Raw genomic sequence first — 22,883 nt, 5'->3', positions numbered from 1 at the left:
TTGTATTAGAAAATGAAAGGAAAAAAACATTTTGGTTTGAAGTTAATGTTCATTTACAGTAGCCAATTCAGTCATTTACCTCCTGGCTGGCTCAAAAAATCAATTTGCACTGTGACTCTACTCACGTAAGTGTAATGGTTGAGGACCAAAAGTAAGCTTTGAAGCTCTGGGGTAAGATGATCTACTCGGATGGTTTCATAAATGTAACCATATTGTTTCAGGGAATCTGCAATCCCCTCATCTCTCTCATCCACAACTATTTCACTGACTATCACAGCATTTGGAATTTTGACAGACTGTTTCTGAGTAACATCCATTTTGGTTTGAAGTTAATGTTCATTTACAGTAGCCAATTCAGTCATTTACCTCCTGGCTGGCTCGCCAAAAAAAATTTGCACTGTTACCCTGCGTGTTTTGTAATGGTTAAGGAACAAAGGTAAGCTTTAACTATATATATATATATATATATATATATATATATATATATATATATATAATATAATAATATATAGATAGATAGATAGATAGATAGATAGATGGTCTGGGCACAATAAACCCATATTAACAGGCTTTGGGTCAGCTCATTTGTCTCTAGTATTGCTTTGGAAAACTTTTAAATGGTTACAAATAACTCAAATGCAACAACCAATGGGGATTTCTTCTAACTTCTACTTGTCTGCACGTATTTTGCTCAATTCTTCTCTTGCTGCTCCAATGAGTGCTTACTATGTGAAAAGGGTGGGACTTACTTCCTCCCGCCTATTGCATTTCCTTATTTCATGGTTCCACCAATAACAATAAAATAAACTTGACTGGCGCTTATATGAACCAAATGAAATGAAAGAAGGAAGTTTCTATTGGGTTACAAGAATCTAAGAGTTCACTGTGAAGGAATAAAACATCATCAACATGTGAACTTTAAACTTGTTCATTCTGAACCTTCTTCAGCTCTGAACACATGATTTCAAGAAAGACCTTTCTAAACTCAGACCTTTTATTCAGATTGTGGAGCTGCAGTTTGTCAGAGATCAGCTGTGATTCTCTGGGACCAGCTCTGAAGTCCAACCCCTCCCATCTGAAACATCTGGACCTGAGTAATAACAACCTGGAGGATTCAGGAGTGAAGCAGCTGTGTGGTTTTCTGGAGAGTCCAGATTGTAGACTGGAGACTCTGAGGTCAGTTCACTGTCTGTTACTGTTGTAGATCTGATATGTTTAAGCACCAAATGAATCTAATTCATGTTCATCCAGAATTCCTCCATTAATCTGTAAATGTCCTTTAGATCAAGACGAGTGTTTGTAGCAGAAACTGTATAAAATGTTAAAGTCAATGAAGCTTAAAGGCTGTTAGGACACAGTGATGTTGAGCTGCACATTTAAAACTTGAACACATCTGATTGAATTATTTATGATTTCATCTACATATTTTATTCTTTATTCAGACTGTGGAGCTGCAGCTTGTCAGAGATCAGCTGTGATTCTCTGGTCTCAGCTCTGAAGTCCAACCCATCCCATCTGAAACATCTGCACCTGGGTAACAACAACCTGGAGGATTCAGATATGAAGGAGCTTCTTGATCTTTTGAAGAGTCCAGACTATAACATTTCTCTGGAGTGAGTAAAGGTTCCAGTCAGTCCATGCTGCTTTCACCAATATTGTCCTAAACACAGTTAATATCAAAGAACCTAAACCTGCAGCGCCAGTTGAGCCAGAAGCTTGTTGTGATCACGTGTTGATGTGAAGACGACTGTTGTTGTTGTGTTGATGTGTCCAGGAAATAAAGCTGGATTCCAGCTGACAGCCTTCCAAGATGTCTAGAGACAGTGGTGGTCATTCATCACATCTGATCAACAGCTGATCACAGCTCTGAGATCAGTCTGACTGAAGCCTGCACATCACAGAAGCAGCATTACATTTAGAACCATGAGTTTCTTAGTCAGCTGATCTTTGTTTCCATGGAGCAGCAGTAAATCCATCACTAAAGTGTTGGTGCAGCAATGAAACGTTCAGGACTCTCAGCAGTTTCTTAGTGAAATCTGCAGAGGAAACAGACTTGATGCTAAAAGTCTCTGCAGGTCTGTGTGTGTTCACTCCAACACGTTAACATGAAGCTGAAAGGAAGCTGGCTGAGCTCCACAGCTGCTCCACTGCTGCTCTGAACAGGACTCAAGTCCCTGCTGCTCTTTCTACTGGATGTGATGATGAAGGGAAACACTCCTTCACCTCCTCTCTTCTTTCTCCTCCTCTCTACAGATTGTGGTCGTGATAACCAGGAGGGTGTGTGTTGTGAGAGGATGAGCTGTGTCATGATGATCCAGAGGTTGAAGCAGATTCTGACTGGACCATGTTACTGGGAGGTGGAGAGGAGAGCTTCATCCACATGGTCTCCATTTAAGACCATCAACAGAGCTGCACTTCAACTCTTCACAGAGCTCCAACAAATCAAGTCCAGTCCCTCATCAATGATTCAGACACATGTTAACCTGCCAGCATCAACAGTCCTTCCTGTTGTTGTGGAGATTCCACATGTTTTTCCTCCTGTTTCATCCACATATTTATTTCATAGGAGCAGGAGCTGCAGTCTGCTTTATGTCTCATTGATTATTGATTGGATTAGTCACAGATTGTCAGTGACAGTGTTAGTGGATGTTTGGCTTTAGTCTGGTTCATTCTTCACTGGTGGGTTACAGCAACTTTACATCCTGTAAATCAGAGATAAGAGCTCATTAACTTCAGAGAACCACAGTAAAAGGCCTCATTTTAATCTAAATAATGAGTCAGTCTCTGTCATGTGATCTTCAAACTCATTTTAGATCTTAAATTAGACTCATGAACGTTTAACGGAGCTTTAAATAATCAGGAGCTTTGTTTTCTTTTGAAAATAAAGTAACTGAAATATCACAAATGTTTGCCTGTCATTACTCAAAAGAGTTTGGAAAATGATGGAAATCTCCACTAAATAGAACACCAAACACAAACCAACCCGGCATAGTTATGGGTATCTGCACATCATTTTTTTTTTCATTTGAGACTCATTGTTAATTTAACAGCTAATGAACTAAACAAACAAGATGTGGAAATGAAAACAAACAAAAACATATCTCAAAAAGTGGTGGTTTTGTAAAGTGCTGAAGTCGTTTAAGGGAGATTTCTGTCCTTAATGATCAAGACACAATAAAGACTGAAGTGTATCTGTTAAACTGAGCTCCTTTATAGGATCAGAGGTCAGATGGAAGATCTGCTGACGTCAAGCTTTAAAGGGTTAATCTGAATAAAATGGAGCTGGATCCACAGAAACCTTCGACCTACGCTTTCTCTTTCTCAGCAAATGTCAAACTCTCCTCCCCCTCCTCCCCCTTATCCTCCTCCTGCTTTAAAACAATCCTCGGAAATGACCCCCACCCAACCAAAGAGAGCAACCTCCCCCTCCATCCATCCAAGTGGAAAAGTCCCTCTGCTCTGCCGGGAACAGCCCACTTCACTTTAATTCACTTTAATCTGAGGCAGAGACAAGACTGGATTAAAGTGTCAGAGTGAGATGAGAGTCATGTTTACACACCAGCCAACAGTTAACAGATAGTTTTTTATCTCAAAAAGACAAAATGTGCATAAAAGCAGTTTGGTGTGAACTTAGGGTTTAGTCTGAAGGTTTTAAAGTGATGGTGCACCAGCTTCATAAACACAGAGAGGAAGGAGGTGGTGGGTTTCCTCTCGTCTTATCACTTCCACAGGAACTGAATGAGGAGTGAGGGAGCGTTAATGGAGGAGTCTGAAATGACATGAAGACACCCATCAGCCACAACATTACGACCACTTCATGATTCCTCTGGAGGTCTGAAGAAGAGTTCTTTGAGTTCAGGGGGAGAGGGTGAGTCTCCATGGATCAGAACCTCCCATAGATTATGGACTGGGCTGAGATCACGTCAAAACCAGAGGGGGGTCTAAAAACAAGACAAAAACACGAAATCTGAGGGTAACGGTGCTAAAAGCAAGTGAAATAGTTTCACTTGACAGGATTTCTTAAATTAAGATTGTTATATCTAGAAATAAGCAAGTTAAACACTTGAACTAAGAAATTAACTCTTAAAACAAAACAAGAACCAAATAATTTGCAGTGTTGTCTTCTTGTCTTCTACCCATAATGCACCCTGGTTCCATGTATTGCGGTCTGGGATACACTGGGAGTGTTCTGACTCCTTTCTATCAGAACCAGAACCACACAGGTCAGAACCAATGATCCTGTCTCTGGTTCTCCTCTATCTTTGGACCACTTATTTAATATTTTTAGTTTTTTGTCTGGGGCTGCCAGACAGTTGTAAATTTACATAAATAGACTTAGAGGAGAAAACTTGTTGTTGTAGTTAAAGTAAAGCAAGTAAAACCTGACACTGGGCCAGGACGGGTCTCCAACTCAGGGCTGTTCTGTTTCCATTTAAATAACCATTAACATCTCGCTGAGCCAATGAGCAAAGGTGGGTGGAGTCATAGAGTTCTTAGCCACCACCGCTTTTAGATGGTTCTGGTCCAGTGTAGACCAGGATCATGGGGAGGTCTTGACACATAGTCTCTATGGTTGTCCTGTTAGTTTCTGATAGAGCGTCACTGAGAATCTTAGAGTTTAATGTTGGAACAGGAGAGAGGATGTGACTCCAGGAAACAGGGGGCGTAACCTCCCCCCTTACTCCTCCCTCCTCCTCTCTTTCTCTCTCTCCTCCCCCCTCTCTCTCTCTCTCCTCCAGCTGTTTAAAGGTGTCCGGTGGGCGTGCGAGCCTCCACTCAGTGGTGTGTCCCGGTGCAGACATGACGGCGGTGGGAGGACTGCTGCTGGTTCTGGGTTTACTGGTGAGCGCTCGTTGTGAGGTGAGGGCTCGAGACCCCGAGGTGGAGGAAGAGGAGGAGGAGCTGCGAGGAAGAGGAGGGGGTGGAGGAGGAGGAGGAGGAGGAGGAGGAGGAAGGGGCGCGTTCCCTCCTCACCACAGGGCGACCGAGGCCGACCCACTAGGAGAGACGGGGAGTAACCCGGGCCGATCCGGGTGAGTCCAGACAGAAAACATCCTCAGCTTCAGGCTAATGACCTTTGACCTTTAACACCATTAACTGAACTAACACATGAGTCATTATTATTGTTAACCACCTCGAAGAGTTCACTGCACAGCCACAACATTATGACCACCTTCCTAATATTGTGCAGGTCTCATCAGGTCTCATCACAGTTTTAACTTGTTTCTTGAAATATAAAAGTTCCTTCTTTTCATAAATAAAGCAGCATTTCCTCTACAACACAGCACCGACCAACTTCTTCAACTCTCCGTCTCTTGCTGGTTGTGTTGTTCGCTCTGTTAGCTTTGTCGTGTCCTGCCGTGACTTCAAATGTTTGGTTACATTCGTTGTAAGCGAACCTTAATAATATTTTCATCACATGTGATTTGCCCTCATGAAGAAAATGTGACATAACTCACCTAGACAAGAGGAAAGAAAAAATACCTGTTTTTACTGGAAAATAGTAATGCACAGTGATTTGGATAAGTGACTTTAATCTCTCACGTCTCGTTGTAGGTTCATTCATTCTCAGTCATTTGTGCAGTTTGAATCAAATGAACCCAGAGTATATTTCCAAAAACAACAGAAAGTTTGGAATTTCCTGATTTTATCTCGACTGCAGAGCGACGGCAGCAAAAAGAGTGAACGCCGTAATCCTCTCAGATAGTCGTATCCTGATCTCTTTACTGGCTTCCTGCAGGAGGTAACTCTTTCTAAAGGAACACTGAGATCTTTAATCTGTCTTCACAGCTTCTCAACCTCCTCTTCAATAAACCCTAAATATGTCCTGAAGCTCTGAATTCAGCCCCAGAGAAAAACACAGTGGACTGTTGCACAAGTGAAACTATGTCAGAAACAAAAAAAAAAAAAACACAAGCCAGATTTAAATAGATGTACCAGGTCAGCTCCAGCTCCACCACTCTTTACTCTGAGTCTGCTGCCACTAAAACCAGATGAACTGAATCAGATGACTGTGAGGTTTATTCTTATTAAAGAATTAAAGGTGCTGGATGAACAGCAGCCATCTAGTGGTCACTGCAGGAGTTGAATGGTGAAACATGTTAATTTACCTTCTAACTGGACATGAGAGTCCCTGAGAGTCTTCTATCTGGACGTCCCGCTGTAGGTATCAGTCATGATTTTATTCTTCCAGATGTTGAGCGTATGTGGACTTGAGGATGTTTTAGGAACAGTTCTAACCCTCTCTGAGCCTGGCAGACTAAATACCAGGGTTAAATGACGTTTTGTGGAGCACCTCCGTCATTAAGCCGAACCACATCCACACATCTCCCTGTAGATCCCCTGATAAAATTATCCCTGAGAGCTCGAAGCAAAACAAGCCTCCACCCCCCTCCCCCATCCCACCCACTTTAACCACTGCTCTAATGACGGCGTTCACAATCGCAGCTCTTTGTGCTCTAATAGGAAGCAGCTTTCAGGGTTGTTTTGTTATTTTAGCCTCCGTGTTATCTCTGGAGGCCGACGGCTGGTTGGTGCTGGTTGGTGCTGGTGTGTGCGGTGGGGATCTGAGGTCAGCTGGTAGCTGAGCGCTGGTGAAGGGGAGGAGGAAAAGTTTGACTGCAAGAGGAGAAGATGTGAGGAACTCAAAGGAGCTTTTATTTCCTTCCTTCAAGGCAGCCGTTGGTTTTTAGTTCCATTAGATCAGCTCCAAACTTTCTGCAGTGATAACACAGGATAGGATGTCACGAATTGTAAAAACAACCAGGATGAACAAGACAAAGGAGTCAGCCTGAACCTTCCTCCATAAACACAACAGGACACGTGATAACCTGTTTTGAACTCTTATTTTGAAGGTCGCTGCTTGATTTGCTGCTCATCTTAAAAATTAAAGGCTTTAGTGATGTGTCAGCCTTCAGAAGAAGAAGCTCAGCCCGTAGACCTCGATCAAAGGGAGCTGGAAAAGCTGCAGAGGTATCACTTCCTCCTGGTCCAGCTGACATCAGGACGCTGGCAGATGAAAGGATGAACGTCTAAAGGACGGATGAGACTTAGACACAGGATCATCCAGGTGGAGGCGAATCTGTGTCAGAGCTCAGAGAGACACAAGAACAATATCAAACAACACAAAACAACCACAAAGAAACACTTTGCCTCCTACTGTCCTACGCAGCCAGGATTAAAGACCAGCAGAATGAAAAAGAAAGAATAAAATCTGAACATGTGTCGGTCAGTGAAACCAGGACACTGATGACAGAATGAAACAGTTTCTTTGTTCAGATTCCTTCACAAACATCCGGAACCCCGCAGACCTCCTCCGTCTTCTTCCGTCTCTCAGGATGAAACACAAAGATTTCCTTCTTGAACGTTGCCCAAACAGATGAAGCTGCTCAGAGAGACAGTCTGAGGGATGGCAGCCGCCACCAAGAGACGTCTCCTCTTAAAAACTGACCCACACAAGTAAATGAAACCAAATGACCGGACGTTTGTGTCAACACACAACAGCCCTGGTTGTCAACAAATATTTAGTTTGTTGCTGAAAAAGGAGACAATTTAACCTCAGAATCAGACGCACAACCACAAAGAGACACACAACCACTACAAAAAGACACAAAGAGACACACAACCGCCACAAAAAGACACAAAGAAACACAACCACAAAGAGACACTAACAGTCACGGTGATGTATCTGATTAAAACAAACACAAAGTTTTTTCCTGTCATCTCATGATGTTTTGATGTTCTTGTATTAAATTGCTGCTGCTTCCTGGAGCCAGGGCTCCATGTTAGCTCTTACTTCTCATGTTAAATGCATTCTGGGAAACGCAGGCTATTCTTAACTCAAGGAAATTGCTGTCATTTGTTACAGAAGTAATTCCTGGCATGAGCCGAAGATGGAACGTCCAACACAAACAAACATTCTGTCATTTACTTTTATTTTGTTGTGGATTTGTTTCTGTAACATGTGTCTCCTTTCAGAATAAAAGTCCTCTGAAGACGTGAAGTCAGACGGAGGAGTTTCACTCTGCAGCTGTGAGTTCTGCTCATACAGAGCTGGAATCACAGGATGTTTAGGGATTATACTTTGCATCCAGGGTTGAGTCTGACAGGACAAATGAACCTGAAGATGAAGATTAAAGGTTTATTCTCTGAAGCTGTTCCAGCCTCTCGTGGCTACGTGAGGCTGAAGGACTTTACCTTTTCAGAGCTGACGTTTCCAAGAAAAAGCATTTATAACAAGTGCAAAATGGTTCTGAGCCACTTTAACATTCTTACACATTCTGTCTCAAAGAGATTTAAAGGAAAGAAAGAGCTACAGCACAAGGAGACACAAAACACAACAACAGAGTCCAAAAATTACTTTGAAGAGACATTAAACATCTACACTGAGCATGTCATGAAAGAGATGAAAAATACCTGCAAAAGAAAGATATTAGAAAAATGGCCAAATGGGATCCAAAGGGAAAACATCTAAAGAAGGGATGCAAGAAGACTGGAAAACCACAACCAAGACACAACAAACATAAGCAAAGAGCTGCGAAATCACTGTAGAGACGACTGCAAAGTGATAAGAAGGGATGAAAAAGGATAAATGGGAAACAAACAAACACAGAGAGGCAAAATGAGTGGGAAGATGTGAAAATGATAGAGACACATAGATGCTACACAACTATGAAGGGATGCAAAATGACATATAATGAATGAGTAGAGGACAATCGATGACAAAAGACCCCAAACATCTACACTGTTACTCAGAAAAGGCAAAGGTCAGGAGCCAAGCAGGAGCTTTGTCACGTTACGACTCCACACGGACTCTTCATCAGATTCACCAAACAGGAAGTAGAAGGATAAACAAGATGCAGACAGAGTGGAATAAAGAGCTTCCTGCACAGAGTTAGAGGAAACTGTCCGAGAAATAAACTTCTCTCAGAGTTTATTAGATTATTTAGAGTCTCGGCCTCGGCACCAACACAAGCAGCATGAACGTCACCCTCAACACATTTCCTCCTGTAGCTGCTCTGGCTGAAAGACGCCTGAAAGGAATCCTTGGTTCTTCTCTCACTTTATAAATATTTCTTTAGGAAACCAGAGAACAGGAAGAAATGGAGGGACGACAACAACAAATCTAAAGAGTCTTTGAACCTGAATGAAACAACGAGCTTGAAACTGTCGGACTGAGACGGAGGAAAATGAATGATCTAAGTCTTTCAAAATATGCTCCAATAATCAAATTCTGTGGTGAATTCATCGAACTGAGAGGTCTGACGCCATCGATGGAGGTCAAGAGGAGAGGACGCCATGTTTCTACCTCTGACCTCAAACAGGAAGGAAACAGCTGGCGACCTGCTGGAGCCTCTGAGGGGTTGAGACTTCGCTGGGTTTCCCAGTAACATGTTGAAGCTCAGACTGTGTTGTAGGATAAAGCTTGTGTTTGTGTTTGTGCGTTTGTTTGCAGATTGGCTTTTAGGCTAAAGCTTGTGCTCATGTTTGTGCAGAAACTGGTGTACATTCGTTCAGAGGCGCCAGGTGACGAAGGTCGTGGCACATGGAACAGAGACGTACATCGTCAGATCTACTAGTCCATGTCCGAACGGAAAGCCAGACTGTCACCTGAACCTGTGAGTAACAACGACAACCGAAACCACAACCATAAGTAACACAAGATGAGAAAAGACAGCTTTGATTTGTCACATGCACAGTGCCACATACTATAATATATATTGTGTGTTTTTCACTGCAGACAATAGTAAAAAAAAAAGGTACTACAGTAAAGATGGTAATAGTTGCACATGGGTTAAAAATATAAGCATACATTTATAACTGAGAAAAGTCAAAATAAATAAATAAATAAATAAGTCACATGGTTAATATAGAGTATTTAATCATGAGATCCAGGTGTATGTTATCTGGGCTCGGCTCTACAGCTCAGAACAAACCAGATATAGATATGTAACACAGGAAAATAAGATGAACTCCAAACTTGAAATGTAAACTCTCTCCTGTAAGAACATGTATTTACACTATTGCAGCTGTGCAATGAAAGTGCAGTAATGCTGTGGTATTTACGTCGTGTTCAGACTCAGTGTTGATCAGATAGATGGAGGTAAAAACTCTTCTTCATGTTCTTCTTCTTCAAATGTTGGTGATGACAACAGCTATCTGACAGTGTGTTTAATTAGAGACCACACATCTAAAGCTAAAGTCAAAGGGATGCAGCTCCTAGTAATAAGTTTCTCTAGGCTGGTTTTTGTCTGATAGTTTGTTTGTGTGCAGCTATAAAGTGTCGACGCGGCCGAGCTACAGGCAGGAGCTGCAGACTGTCACCGCTCTACTGTGGCACTGCTGTCCAGGACACGGAGGACACAACTGTGAGGACACAGGTGAGTCTGCACTGAGGGATTTAACCCAAATGATGCAATGAGGAGCTTCTCATTTCCTCCACATCCCGTGGTGGTGGAGAAGATGTTAGTCTGGGGGAGGAGATGTTAGTCTGGTAGAGAAGGGTCAAATCATTGGCTGCATCAAGCAGAGGAAACATCTAGAAACTACTAAAACTGGCTTAAGAACTTTATTCCAGACTGGAAGGTAGTGGAGAACCATGATCTACCAGGGAGAAATAAATCCTGATTGATGGAGAAACGTTTTGAAGAAAAGCAGCAGTAGAACTCAGGGCTGTGTTTAATAGTGGAAGGAAGAGCATTTCACACCATGGACAATGTGAAGGGAACTCAAGGGACTGGGACTGAACAGAAAACCACTAATCAGGGAGGACAACCGGGAAAAAAGGCTCCAGTCTGACAGGGAGCAGCACAAAGACTCTGGAGACATGAGGGGAGGTCATGAGGTCTGAGGAGTCCAGATTGGACATGGTCCACGGTGATGGGGCATCAGGGGAAGAAGAGAGGCATCATGACTAGTGTCTACTACCCAGAGGATGAGGTCAGCTGACTCCATGAATACACTGAAGGAGCGGGTTCTTCCATCCATGGAGTTTTTCTTCCATATTCCAAGACGATACCACCAGGATTCATGGGGCTCAGATAGTGAAAGAGGTTCAGGGAGCATGAGACCAGACCTGAGTCCAGACCTGAACCCAGACAGAATGTTTGGGATAAGCCGGAGACTCAGACTCTGACATCATCAATACAAGATCTGAACTAAAAACACTGGATGAAATAAACCTGGAGACATTGGAGAAGCTTCTTATTGGATCAAACCTGGAGGAGCTCCGCCCACAGACTAGAGGGGAGGAGCTCCGCCCACAGCCTTGAGGGGAGGAGCTTTTATTTTGGTGGTCATTATTCTGGTAATATAACTTTTCCAGCCAATCCTCTGCTGTGGTGAAGACAAGCAGCAGTTACTGTTTTTCTCAAACAAATGTTCTCTGTGTAAAAAGAGGCTGATGTTGGTTGAGTCAGGAGCTTAAAGTGAACCAGATATCTGGAGGAGGACGTCTTCTCTTTATTTTATTTTATTTTCTCCTACAGACGTCTCAGGATAAAAAAACAAAACAAAACAAAGAAAAATTAGTGTTTTTGGACTTTAAGTTGTGTTTTTATTTTTTATTATTTAAGTCATAAAATGTCAGAAAACATTGAAAACTACTAATTATTATCCTCTGAAGGCGATGAACATCTTGATGCAGAGACTGAGACTCCAACTGAGTCAGGAAGTTGTAGCTTCAGCTCAGATCACATGGAGGCTGCCCTCCCCCGTCCTTCCCCCATCCTCCCCCCGTCCTCCCCCCTGGGGGAAGAGGGAGTGGGTGAGTCACGTCCTCGACCTGTAAACACACAGTGAGTCACACTGAAGGAGGAAGATGAAGGTTTGAGGTCAGAGGTGAGAGGACGACGGAGGACGATGGAGGACGATGGAGGACGGCTCTGCTCTGACATTCAGGAACAGAGTTCATATCCAAAAATCATAAAAAAATAAAAATAAAAAAGGTTCTGAGGATCCTCTTCAGGTCCCTGTGAATGGTCTAGACCCATTATGTCTCCAGGTGTGAACGGGTCTGAAACTTCAGACTGGATTGTAAATAGAATATATCTCAGTCCTTCTCCTCTGGCCTGGAGGACTGAGAACCTCCACAGACAAAGAAGGAACATGTAACTGGTCGGTTCGCCTGAGAACATGCAAACACACCTAGAACCTTCTCCCTGACATTCAGGTTAACGTGTTCTTTAACAACCAGGAACTCTGAACCCAGACTGATCTGATCTGATCCAGGAGCAGAATCAGTTCCCAACGGAGAAGCTTCAGAATAACTTTACTCCAGAGTGAAGCAGCTGGTTCCACCGTAAGAAGTGAGAGGACATATCTTCAATTCAACATCTAACCTTCACTCTATTGACATCAGCCTCGGGCCACATGCTGTGCTCTGGGTTTCTAGAGAGATTTTCTGGTTTTTATTTGTAAAAATACAAACATGACACATTACAGGCTGATTAAATCCAGTCAGAGTCGAGGAGAGAAACAAACGTTTCTAAACCAGTAAAGTAAATGATTCCACATCGTCCTGGGAGCTTCAGACTGTAAATCTGGAGGGTTTCAGTCTGTCTGATTCTGTTTTGTTTTTTTTGTCTGTCCTGGGTGTAGATGTGATGAACTGTTTCAGTTCATCACATCCGTCCAGATTTAAGCACAGATGTGAACACAACCAGGATCTGATCTAAAGCCACATCTGAAGGAGTTGATGTGTGGAAAGCAGCCATGTCGGTGTCTTTATTCCCTTTTTCAGCAGAGATGTTTCAGGGATGGAAGAAGCTTCAGGTTCAGGTCTAATCTGAGCCTTGTCTCTAAAATAAAGAAGAACGTTAACATGTCAGAGTCTTTCCATCTGCTCCCTAAACCTGGATCATGTCTCCAAGTCACCAACCATCCTGTTCCTGGTTCTGGTCCAGCGGTAGGTGGAGAACCAGGGCGGATGTTGAGGCAAGCCCCAGTGGTGCTGCTACGTGCAGAGAACATGAAGTATTAATACCGCGAGTGGCAGCGAGGACTCTGAGAACCAAAACACATCGATGTTTGTGGAAAAAGGTTCGGACTAAAATAGACGTTTGGCCTTTAGAGGCTGAATTTAACAAAGAAAGACAAACAGGCCGTTCACACACCTCCACACGGCTCGGCCCGCTCCCACCACGCCTCTGATTCAACACGCTTCCTGTAATTAAATCATCCACACAACTGTAGAAACAGGGTGGACACAATAACAGGAACACCTCCTAATGCAGCTTCTATGAGTCATCGCCTCATGGAGCCACAGTCTGATCAATTAAAGCTTCGATTCTCATTCTCATCAAATCATCTGTTACCAGTTTAGTCCTGCAGCTAACAATTATTTTCACTTAATTATTAGAATATTTCCAAAGTTAAAAAAGGTAAAATATGCATTTCATTACCAATGTTCTGTTTTTTCTTGTTTTCCTCTGAACGTTACTCAGCTTCATCAGGAAACAGATTTAAATTCTGAATCCCTGAGAAAGTGATGACGCTGCAGGACGTCCCCCTCCTCTTCAGTCTGGTGGGTTTTACGCCCTCAGTGCTGCCTTCAGGTCGTCGGCTCCGACCTCGTGTTCCTGCTGTCGCTGTTGTTCTGAAACTTCTGAACAATGAACCCAGAGCGAAACAAACACTGAGGAAACTCAGACGAGAAATCCCCGAATTCATCTGCCTCTCGGTCACTTCCTGTTGATCCCAGCAGCAGAAGTCTTTCTTTCTTTCTTTCTTTCTTTCTTTTTCCCTTAAAGTATAATTTACAAAAGTAAAAAACTAAACAATGAACCTGGACGGAAAAGGTGGAGGCTGAAGCTTATCTTTCCTTCTCTTTTTAAATGAACGTTATTTTGAACTTTAGACAGAACATAGCGTGTAAATTCTACATACAGGAAACAGTTTTATAATTAGTAATAATACTGGTTTTAAATCAGTTTCTAAATCTATTAAACATGTCTCATGTTTTCATTTCTTACTCTACATTATTCCATAGATCGTCTCCTTTCATTGATCCACGTCTTTGCTTTTGTCTCTTAGTTCACATGTAACATCCTCTGACTCATCTGGAAGCAGATTTTATTCACTTTAATTTAAGCAGTTCAATAGTTCAGAGGATCATTGAATATTAAGCTCTGTAACTTTATAATAATAATGAAAATGTCTCTGTGTCTTTGTGTCTCTACTGTGTCTCTGTGTCTCATTGTCTCTGTGTCTCTGCTGTGTCTCTGAGGTTCAGACTCTGACTGAGAGGAAGTTTGTTTTTAACTCTAAAAAGTCAAAGGTCAGACTTGGTGTTGTTGTCTGTCCTGGAGAACCTGAACGCAACCCTCCAGCTTTAAGTTGAGACGTGAACCAGGACTGATCTGGTGTCTCTATTCACACCTTTTCCTTCATTATCAGAGACGTGTCTGAACATGGAAGCTTCCAGGGGTCAGGTTTTCTGTCCTTGTGTAAAGACATTCTAGGAAGGATTCATGGACATCCTGCACATTTGGGCAGAATTTGATGGAGACCTAGTGAACTTTAATGTCTGGTTAATACCGCCGTTCTTCACTGATGCAGTCCTGATCATCCATCTCATTTGTTGGGCTGTTTGAGTCTGTGTTGGACTGAGCTGATGCACTAGTAGAGATTTAAAAGAAGAGTGTGTTTGTCTCTTTCAGTTGCTGATATTCAGCCTCAGCAGCAGAGCGTCGACCCGGACCGCGAGCAGAACGACCACCATGTGCTGGTCAGCCCGTCGTACGACAGCCAGCCCCCCACCCCCCAGAACCCAGGCTACAACTACAAGTCCCATCAAAACCAACATCAAGCCACAAACTCATTCAACCTGCACCAACAACATCATCACGACCACCAGCTGCACAAACAGCAGCTTCCTGGTGAGTTCTGGTCTCTACTCAGCCCAAAAAAACACAAATAATCTTTAGTTGTGACTTCATCACGGACGAGATCAATAGCGATATCAGAACCTTTTTGGGATGCTGGGGGCGGGGCTTGAGCCTGGGACACCCACTGCAGACGTCAGGGAGGGTCTGCCAGGTCACAACCTCGCCTCTAGATTTAAAGTTGTTCTTTAAGAGACACAACATCCCAGAGATGATCAGTGAACGTCTGCTGGGTTTGTGCAGGTAGATGTGTCTCGTTAACATCCTCTGAGGAACCTGAAGGAGCTGAAATCATAAATACATGAACGGTCTAGAAACGTCTCCTGCTTTCATTTACTTTGGTGCAGATGATAAATTAAAACGCTGACATCTCTCACACTTCCTCTGCAGGAAATCCTCTCTTTCTTCCGCCACATATCTAATCTACTTGTGAGTTTCTGGGCCCCACAATCTTTCGAAGGTTAAAAATTGTTCAGCTTTGTTTTTAGGGTAAAGGTGAGGGTCAGGGTTATGGGTGATGCATGACTTCATCCTTAAAGGAGCAGGCACCTGTAGGGAAAATAAAACTGTTAGCTGTTAGCTTTAGCCTCAGAATAGAACGTAGAGCATGTACATTTTTTAACTGACTCAGGTCAATGGGTCTTTTTTTTTTTTTTTTACAGTAAAAGTAAATTTGTTTTCTAAGAGTTGGATTCATTTTCATGATCTTTCCATAAACATCAAAGTTTACTCTGATTCGTAGATTCGTGTGATTCGTGTTCATCTGTGACGCAAAGTCTCCAACCATGTAGTCCTGGTTCTGGTCCAGTGGTAGGTAGAGAGCAGCTGATACAATATTCCACTGACCACATGGTGGCACTGCTGCTGATTTACACAAACACAAACATCCTCCCTTCCTGAACTGCTGGATCCTGGAGACGTTCATCCCGGTCATGTCTGAACTGAAGGAGGTGAGCGGCTGCTCTGTAACTTAATGATTTATTTTTCAGGTGAAGATGAGCTGCATCCCGACTTCTCATACCAGGAAGCGGCTCCTGTCCTCCCGGTCCCCCACATGATGGCCCTGGTCATGTCCCAGCTGACACCGGTCCTGGAGGGCTTCAACCGCTCTCTGGACCACCTGAGCCGGCAGGTGGAGGACCTGAGCCGTGACGTGGCCCAGCTGAAGAGCAGCCGGCCGACGGTGGCGCCGTGGCCTGAGAGTCTGGAAGCAGAGGAGGAGCCCCTGGACGCCAAACTGGGCCAAGTGTTGCAGGACATCAGGGATGTCCAGAGGAAGGTGGAGAGCCAGTGGGCCGACATGGAAAACAGGCTGCATTCCCAGCATACAATGCTGCACTACAACCTGACCAGTTTCAAGATGGATGTTGACATGAAGCTGAAACGGCAGCAGAAGATGCTGCAGGTCGAAGACACAAACTCTGTTTTCTGTAGAACTTGAACCAAATTAAAATGAAACAGGTCTCATTCTTCTTCTCTGGTCTCAGGTCAGTCTGCAGACCGTGAACACCACGCTGACACAGCTGAAGTCGGACCAGGATCAGATCACCGAGGAGGCCCTGGACCACCCCCCGGCTGCTCCCCCCATCCAGCTGTCACCCCCCTCAGACACAGCGGCGCTCTGGGAGGCCATCGCTCGTCTGGACAACATGGTGGTCAACAACACAGTGAAGGTGCGTCAAAAACAAACCACAGAGTCAGAACCACAGCCGGTCCCATCCACTGTGTTTCTATGGCAACCCCCCTCCGTCTGCAATTTACATACACTAACAAAAGAAATCAAATAGCCTTGTTTATACCATTGTCTTTAATCTATAACGATATAAGATGTCACTCTATTTACGTCCTTAACAAATTACAAATAAATTAAAATGCACACATCAATGTAAAAAATATATAAAAATGTGTACAAGTACAAGTGAACCTGTGTTCTGAGTCCAATAAATATATAAAGGAATCTGTACAAGTATATGAAAATAAAGTAACATGAGTTATTGTACATTCAGAATAAATGAGTCACTAAACAGAAGGAATTCATCCAACAACTGACTCAGAGTGAGGAGTTGTTCAGGTTCATGGTCACAGGGTGGATTTATCAGGGCTTGTTCATGAAGAGAGGAGCTGGAGGAGGAGCCAGGTTTGACAGGTGGAGGTGTCCTGTGCAGGTGAGCGGGCTGATGGAGGACGTGGAGGTGGCGTCCGGTGGCATCCAGCGGCTGACGCATCATGTGAAGGAGCTGGAGAAGGAGATTAACCAGACGGCCCGGCAGAGCCAGATCTTCTTCATGGAGACGGGGCTGGAGGTGGAGGCTGGTACGGTGACGGTGCTGAGGCGGGTGGAGGAGCTGGAGGCGAACCAGATGCAGAAGGAGCAGCGGCTGAAGGAGATGGACTCGGACCTGGACTACGTCTGGGAAGTCCTCTACAAACGCAACTCGTCCACGGACTGCGACTGCAGGGGCCTGACGGACGCCGTGGCTCGTCTGGAGAGGGGCGTGGCCAATGTGACGAAGCTGGCCAATGAGAACAGAGTGGCCCTGGAGGAGAACAGCGAGGGGGCGTGGCATTGGGATGGAGCCAGCGAATGGAAGCCGGCGGTGCAGGCACTCGAAGATGATCTAGAGCAGGTAACACAACGACAACTCCTTCAGCTTGTTTTAAACGTGTTTTTTTACAGGTTGGTTTACTCTGTAATTCAGTCACATGCTGGGAATCATGGGAAAATAAAACGCAGCACAACACGAATTCTGATTTCACTTTGAACAAATCTGTTTCTGAGTCAGTCTAAGATTCAATAAGTCACAAAGAAGGTCCTTCCTTCCTTCTTTCCTTCCTTCCTTCCTGCAGGTGAAGGAGTCTCTGGTGCTGGAGCAGGGCAGCGTCATGAACCTGACCTCCGTCCTGGATCAGCTGAGCAGGACTCTGTCCGGCCTGGAGGAGGAGGATGAAAGGCTGGAGGCGGAGATGAAGCTCCTGTCCATCTCCTTCAAGTCTCTGCTCAAAGACGCCGCCCGTCACAGCGTTGTGCTGGGGCTGCTGCTGGGGGAGGAGGTGCTGGAGTTCCTGGAGTGGCCCGACCAGGACCAGGAGGAGCACTCCATCCCGGCCCTGAAGGAGCAGCTGAGGCAGATTCAGGAGCAGCTGAGGGGACGAGACCTCGGCGAGACAGGTAGAGGACGTTCACGTCTGCAGCCGTTTATTAAAGTCACTTTAACAGAACTAATGCAAAGAGAAGCAGAAACAGTGTCTGAGCTCTTCAGCGGCCTCCGGTGGAAACTCTGAGAAACTACAACATGTTCAGATTGACAGATATGTGATGTGACAGGATCCAACAGCAGTGTTGATTTTAAATAAAGTTTCAGAGAAAAGAGACGATCCATCCTTATCTGTCATCCTTATCTGTCACTGCTAATCCTTAGAAGAACTGACTTAAAGTTAAACACCTGCAGAGAAACAGGAAGTTGGTTTCTGTGACGACCTTCACAATAATTCTGCTGCTTGAAAGGGTAGAAATACATTAATGTGCAAAATTTGGATTTGATGAAACATTGAGGCAGAAGAAGAAACTCTGACATGATGATGATGTGTTTTCTCTGTTAGCCGAGGCTAGCTGGTTAGCTCCAGCTACTCTGGAAGGCAGCTTCTATAGTTTCAGTGACATCCAGTAAGGCAGAGTGGAGCAGAGAGGATTGTGGGTAATGTAATATTACATTTTGACTGTTCCACATATTTATCGGGATTTTATTTTTTAACTAAAATATTCAACTTAGTGATAAATAAAACCAAAATGTAAATACAACTATAGGAGACATTATCAGGAACATCACGACTGGTAGGTAGTTCTTCAGGCCTCTTCACCAATGAAACGTTGCTCTCCTGACTCCTGTTTCCAGGAGGTGCAGAGGAGGTTCCATCCGCTGACCAACCTTCCTTCTCCTCCTTCTCCTCCTCCTCCCACCCAGATGACTGGCTGTCCGGAGGCATGAGGAGGAGCAGCGAGGGAGTTCCAGCAAGGGAGCGACAGCTGCTCCTTCGTCCTGGGTTGAGTCAGCTCGGAGGAGACGGCAGCGACCTGTGGAACCTGGAGAAAACCGTGGAGAAGCTGGAGCAGAGGCTGGTCCAGCTGGAGGAGAAACCCTGTCCCTGCCCCAACACCTCCACTCAGAGGGAGGAGCCCCCTGTGGGCGTGGAGGCCAAACTGCAGGCGGAGGTGTTGTGGCTGAAGAGAGGGCTGGAGGAGCATCTGAGGGTGTTCAAGAACGTCTTCAGTAACGCTGACGTGTTGGCCAGATCGGACACAACGCTGGAGCTCGACAAACTGTGGCAGCTGCTGAAGAACAGGGAGAGGAAGGAGAAGAAGAAGAGAGGAGGACGGGAGGAGGCCGGGAGAGAAGGAGGCAGCAGCAGCAGCAGGAGGAGGAGGAGGAGGGATTCGTCAGGTCGGTCTGACTCTGGGAGGGTTTTACACGACTGGATTCATGTGTTGTATATATCTGCTGTTGCCCTTTATTTTTTACTTCTTAAAGTCTAGTTCATGTTGTACAGTTTATTAAGTTGTTCTGCTTGTGATGTGACCAGAGGTTCCGTGTTTCCCTCCAGGTGTTCCCGCCCTGTCCGGCCAATCAGGAGGCTCGCTGCTGTTTGTGGCTGCATCTCCTCTGAGTGTCTCTGACAACGTCCTTGTCTTCCAGTCGTCTTTGAACCGTCAGGTTTACTCAGACTTGGGCGTCGTCACAGCTCCGACTGACGGCGTCTACCTGTTCATCCTCACCCTGCACCTGAGGCCCGGCCCCGCCCACGTGGTCCTGAGGCGGGGGGAGGAGGGCGGGGCTTTGGTGTCTCTGTATCATCAGGAAGTGACGGAGGAGGGACCCATCACTGGTGTGGGCCTCCTGCTGCTGAGGGAGGGGGAGGAGCTTAGTCTGGAACTGAGGAGAGGAGAGTGGGCGGAGTCAGAAGAAAACGTGTTTGCTGGGCTGCTGCTGCACTGAACCACCTGAGGGCGCTGTGGACCAATCAGCTGACGGCTGAGGAGAGATCAGAGGCAGCTTGAAGAACAGGTGTGATCTGATCTGTGTTCTGGGACGATAGAGACCACGAGTTATAGCTCATTCACTCAGACAAAAACAGACCAACATTACTCACTTACGTTGTCTTTAATTAATCAGACTGTGAAGGTAAGCTAGGTAGAGATCCATTAGAGCACAGGTGTCAAACAGACTGGACCTTCTGAGGATTGATTTGCAAAGTTAACTGCAATTGTTCCGATTAAAGTGTCTGTGGTTCCAAGGTTTCACAGTTTTGAAACCTGAGGCTGAAATGTTCCATGTGTTTTTTTAGTTCACTTCTTTAAATGTAAACGCGTTCATAATGTTCTTCTTTTCACTGAAACAAAGGGAAACACGTGAAGCTGTTGTCTTTCATATTTTAATACGCTGTTGTGTTCCTGGTCCGGCCCCTTGAGATCAAACTGGGCTGAACGTGGCCCCTGAACTAGAATGAGCTTGACACCTGTGGATTAGAGACAGCAGCTGTTCCAATATTCTCCTGACCACATGATGGCGCTGGTTGCTGTTTATTCCCACATGTGCTTCAAGCTGATCAGGTCACCAGGACTCATGTTGACACCAGGTCTGAACTGAACCTCAGTGTCACATGCTGGTTTCCATTAGTCCTAGAAATGCACAAAACCAAGACGCATCGATTTAAAAGTGGAAACACTTTATTTCACGTTTCCCCGCAGATTATGCAGGGGGTCATGTGACCAGTTCATCTGAATCCATCGTGATTATGGGATATGAGCAGACGAGACTTTACCAGAGTTACAGCACCTTTCAGAGGAGACACAGAGACACTGGACTTTATCCACATTTCAGAAACATCACTTTTATTTTGTGAGTGTAAGTGTGATGGAAACAGCTACAGTTTGGTTTGTGTCCGAACATATTTGCTGAACTTTAGTTGTTTTTTAACGGTTCTGTCTGAGGATCAAACACCAGCAGGAGGAATACACTTCTTTACATATGTCACATGAGGAAAATATTTGAATGTATTTTTATATTTTTTATTTATTAAATCGGGACGCTTCACTGAGATCAACATATACACACTCAGGATACACTCCTGTTTCTATCTTTGTGAGGACCTTTAACCCCTGACCCCTACCTTCACTTTTACATAAAACCAAGTCTGAACAGGTTTAACCCTCAAAAAGTTGTAGGACCCAGAACTCAATGGAAACAAGAAAACACACACACCTGTAGTTGAGAGAGTTGGAATATAAAGTGTGTTGATGTGATGTTGGTAAAATCATTAAAGATTTATGTGCCATCAATAAAGGATTATTTTATCTGGAGCTTAAATTCTTTAATCCATTTATAAATATTTTATTCTTCATTTGTTCCAGTTCTGAACAGACACGCTGCTTCTTTAAAAAGGGTTGATACTGCATGATGTATAAAACATCCTCATATATTATGCCATAAGAAATCACAGTATTGTATTTTAAAAACCTCATTGGACAACAAAAGTTGTCATTCTGTTATCATATATTCGGATATTGCTTCTTATAAAACGTCACAGTCGTCACGTTATAGTCTGTAATAGAAAACTTCATTATATAGATGACAATAAAATTATTAGAATATACAGAGACAAGAGAAGACAGACATCAGAATGTAGTTGGAAGAAACATCAGCGTCAGGAAGGACTGTTGATGCTGGCAGGTTGACATGTGTCTGAATCATTGATGAGGGACTGGACTTGATTTGTTGGAGCTCTGTGAAGAGTTGAAGTGCAGCTCTGTTGATGGTCTTAAATGGAGACCATGTGGATGAAGCTCTCCTCTCCACCTCCCAGTAACATGGTCCAGTCAGAGTCTGCTTCAACCTCTGGATCATCAGGACACAGCTCATCCTCTCACAACACACACCCTCCTGTTTACCACCACCTGTAGAGAGGAGGAGAAAGAAGAGAGGAGGTGAAGGAGTGTTTCCCTTCATCATCACATCCAGTAGAAAGATCAGCAGGGACTTGAGTCCTGTTCAGAGCAGCAGTGGAGCAGCTGTGGAGCTCAGCCAGCTTCCTTTCAGCTTCATGTTAACGTGTTGGAGTGAACACACACAGACCTGCAGAGACTTTTAGCATCAAGTCTGTTTCCTCTGCACATTTCACTAAGAAACTGCTGAGAGTCCTGAACGCTTCATCACTGCACCAACACTTTAGTGATGGATTTACTGCTGCTCCATGGAAACAAAGATCAGCTGACTAAGAAACTCATGGTTACTAAATGTAATGCTGCTTCTGTGATGTGCAGGCTTCAGTCAGACTGATCTCAGAGCTGTGATCAGCTGTTGATCAGATGTGATGAATGACCACCACTGTCTCTATACATCTTGGAAGGCTGTCAGCTGGAATCCAGCTTTATTTCCTGGACACATCAACACAACAACAACAGTCGTCTTCACATCAACTCAAACACATGATCACAACAAGCTTCTTGCTCATCTGATTGGCTGACTGTTGTCTCTCTCTCTGTCTTTCTGTCCAATCCTGAAGCCTGTCTCCATTCTCCTCTCACAGCTTCACTGAGAAGCTGCAGGTTTACAGGAAACACTGGATCTTTGATACTAACTGTGTTTAGGACGATACTGATGAAAGCAGCATGGACTGACTGGAACCCTCTACTCACCCAAGAGTCTCCAGTTTATAGTCTGGACTCTCCACAAGATCAAGAAGCTGCTTCACATCTGAATCCTTCAGCTTGTTGTCACTCAGGTCCAGATGTTTCAGATGGGAGGGGTTGGACTTCAGAGATGAGACCAGAGAATCACAGCTGATCTCTGACAAACTGCAGCTCTTTAACCTGAATAAAGAATAAAAGATGTGAGTTTGTAAAGTTCCTTCTTTAAATCATGTGTTCAGAGCTGAAGAAGGTACAGAATGAACAAGTTTAAAAGTTGACATGTTGAAGATGTTTTGTTCCTTCACAGTGAACTCTTT

The 22,883-nt window shown here is 44.3% G+C and overlaps 1 protein-coding gene and 1 long non-coding RNA gene across 2 annotated transcripts; both read left to right on the top strand.

Moving 5' to 3' along the window:
* Positions 1–1,151: 1,151 nt before the first annotated feature.
* On the top strand, positions 1,152–2,315 carry LOC125018526. The gene is made up of 3 exons (XR_007113956.1): positions 1,152–1,176; positions 1,443–1,613; positions 2,254–2,315. It is a non-coding gene; the product is annotated as an uncharacterized LOC125018526 (long non-coding RNA).
* A 2,453-nt stretch (positions 2,316–4,768) lies between these two features.
* Positions 4,769–21,237, top strand: mmrn2a (multimerin 2a). The gene is made up of 10 exons (XM_047602440.1): positions 4,769–5,033; positions 9,495–9,617; positions 10,273–10,379; positions 14,658–14,876; positions 15,872–16,287; positions 16,370–16,555; positions 17,048–17,509; positions 17,730–18,051; positions 18,776–19,321; positions 19,482–21,237. Exons 1-10 carry the CDS (start codon positions 4,801–4,803, stop codon positions 19,871–19,873), a joined length of 3,006 nt encoding a protein of 1,001 aa, XP_047458396.1. The 5' UTR covers positions 4,769–4,800; the 3' UTR covers positions 19,874–21,237.
* The last annotated feature ends 1,646 nt before the right edge of the window (positions 21,238–22,883 follow it).

The sequence above is a fragment of the Mugil cephalus genome, chromosome 13 (assembly GCF_022458985.1).
Source record: "Mugil cephalus isolate CIBA_MC_2020 chromosome 13, CIBA_Mcephalus_1.1, whole genome shotgun sequence".
Taxonomy (NCBI): domain Eukaryota; kingdom Metazoa; phylum Chordata; class Actinopteri; order Mugiliformes; family Mugilidae; genus Mugil; species Mugil cephalus.
This window is presented reverse-complemented; position numbering and strand designations above follow the sequence as displayed.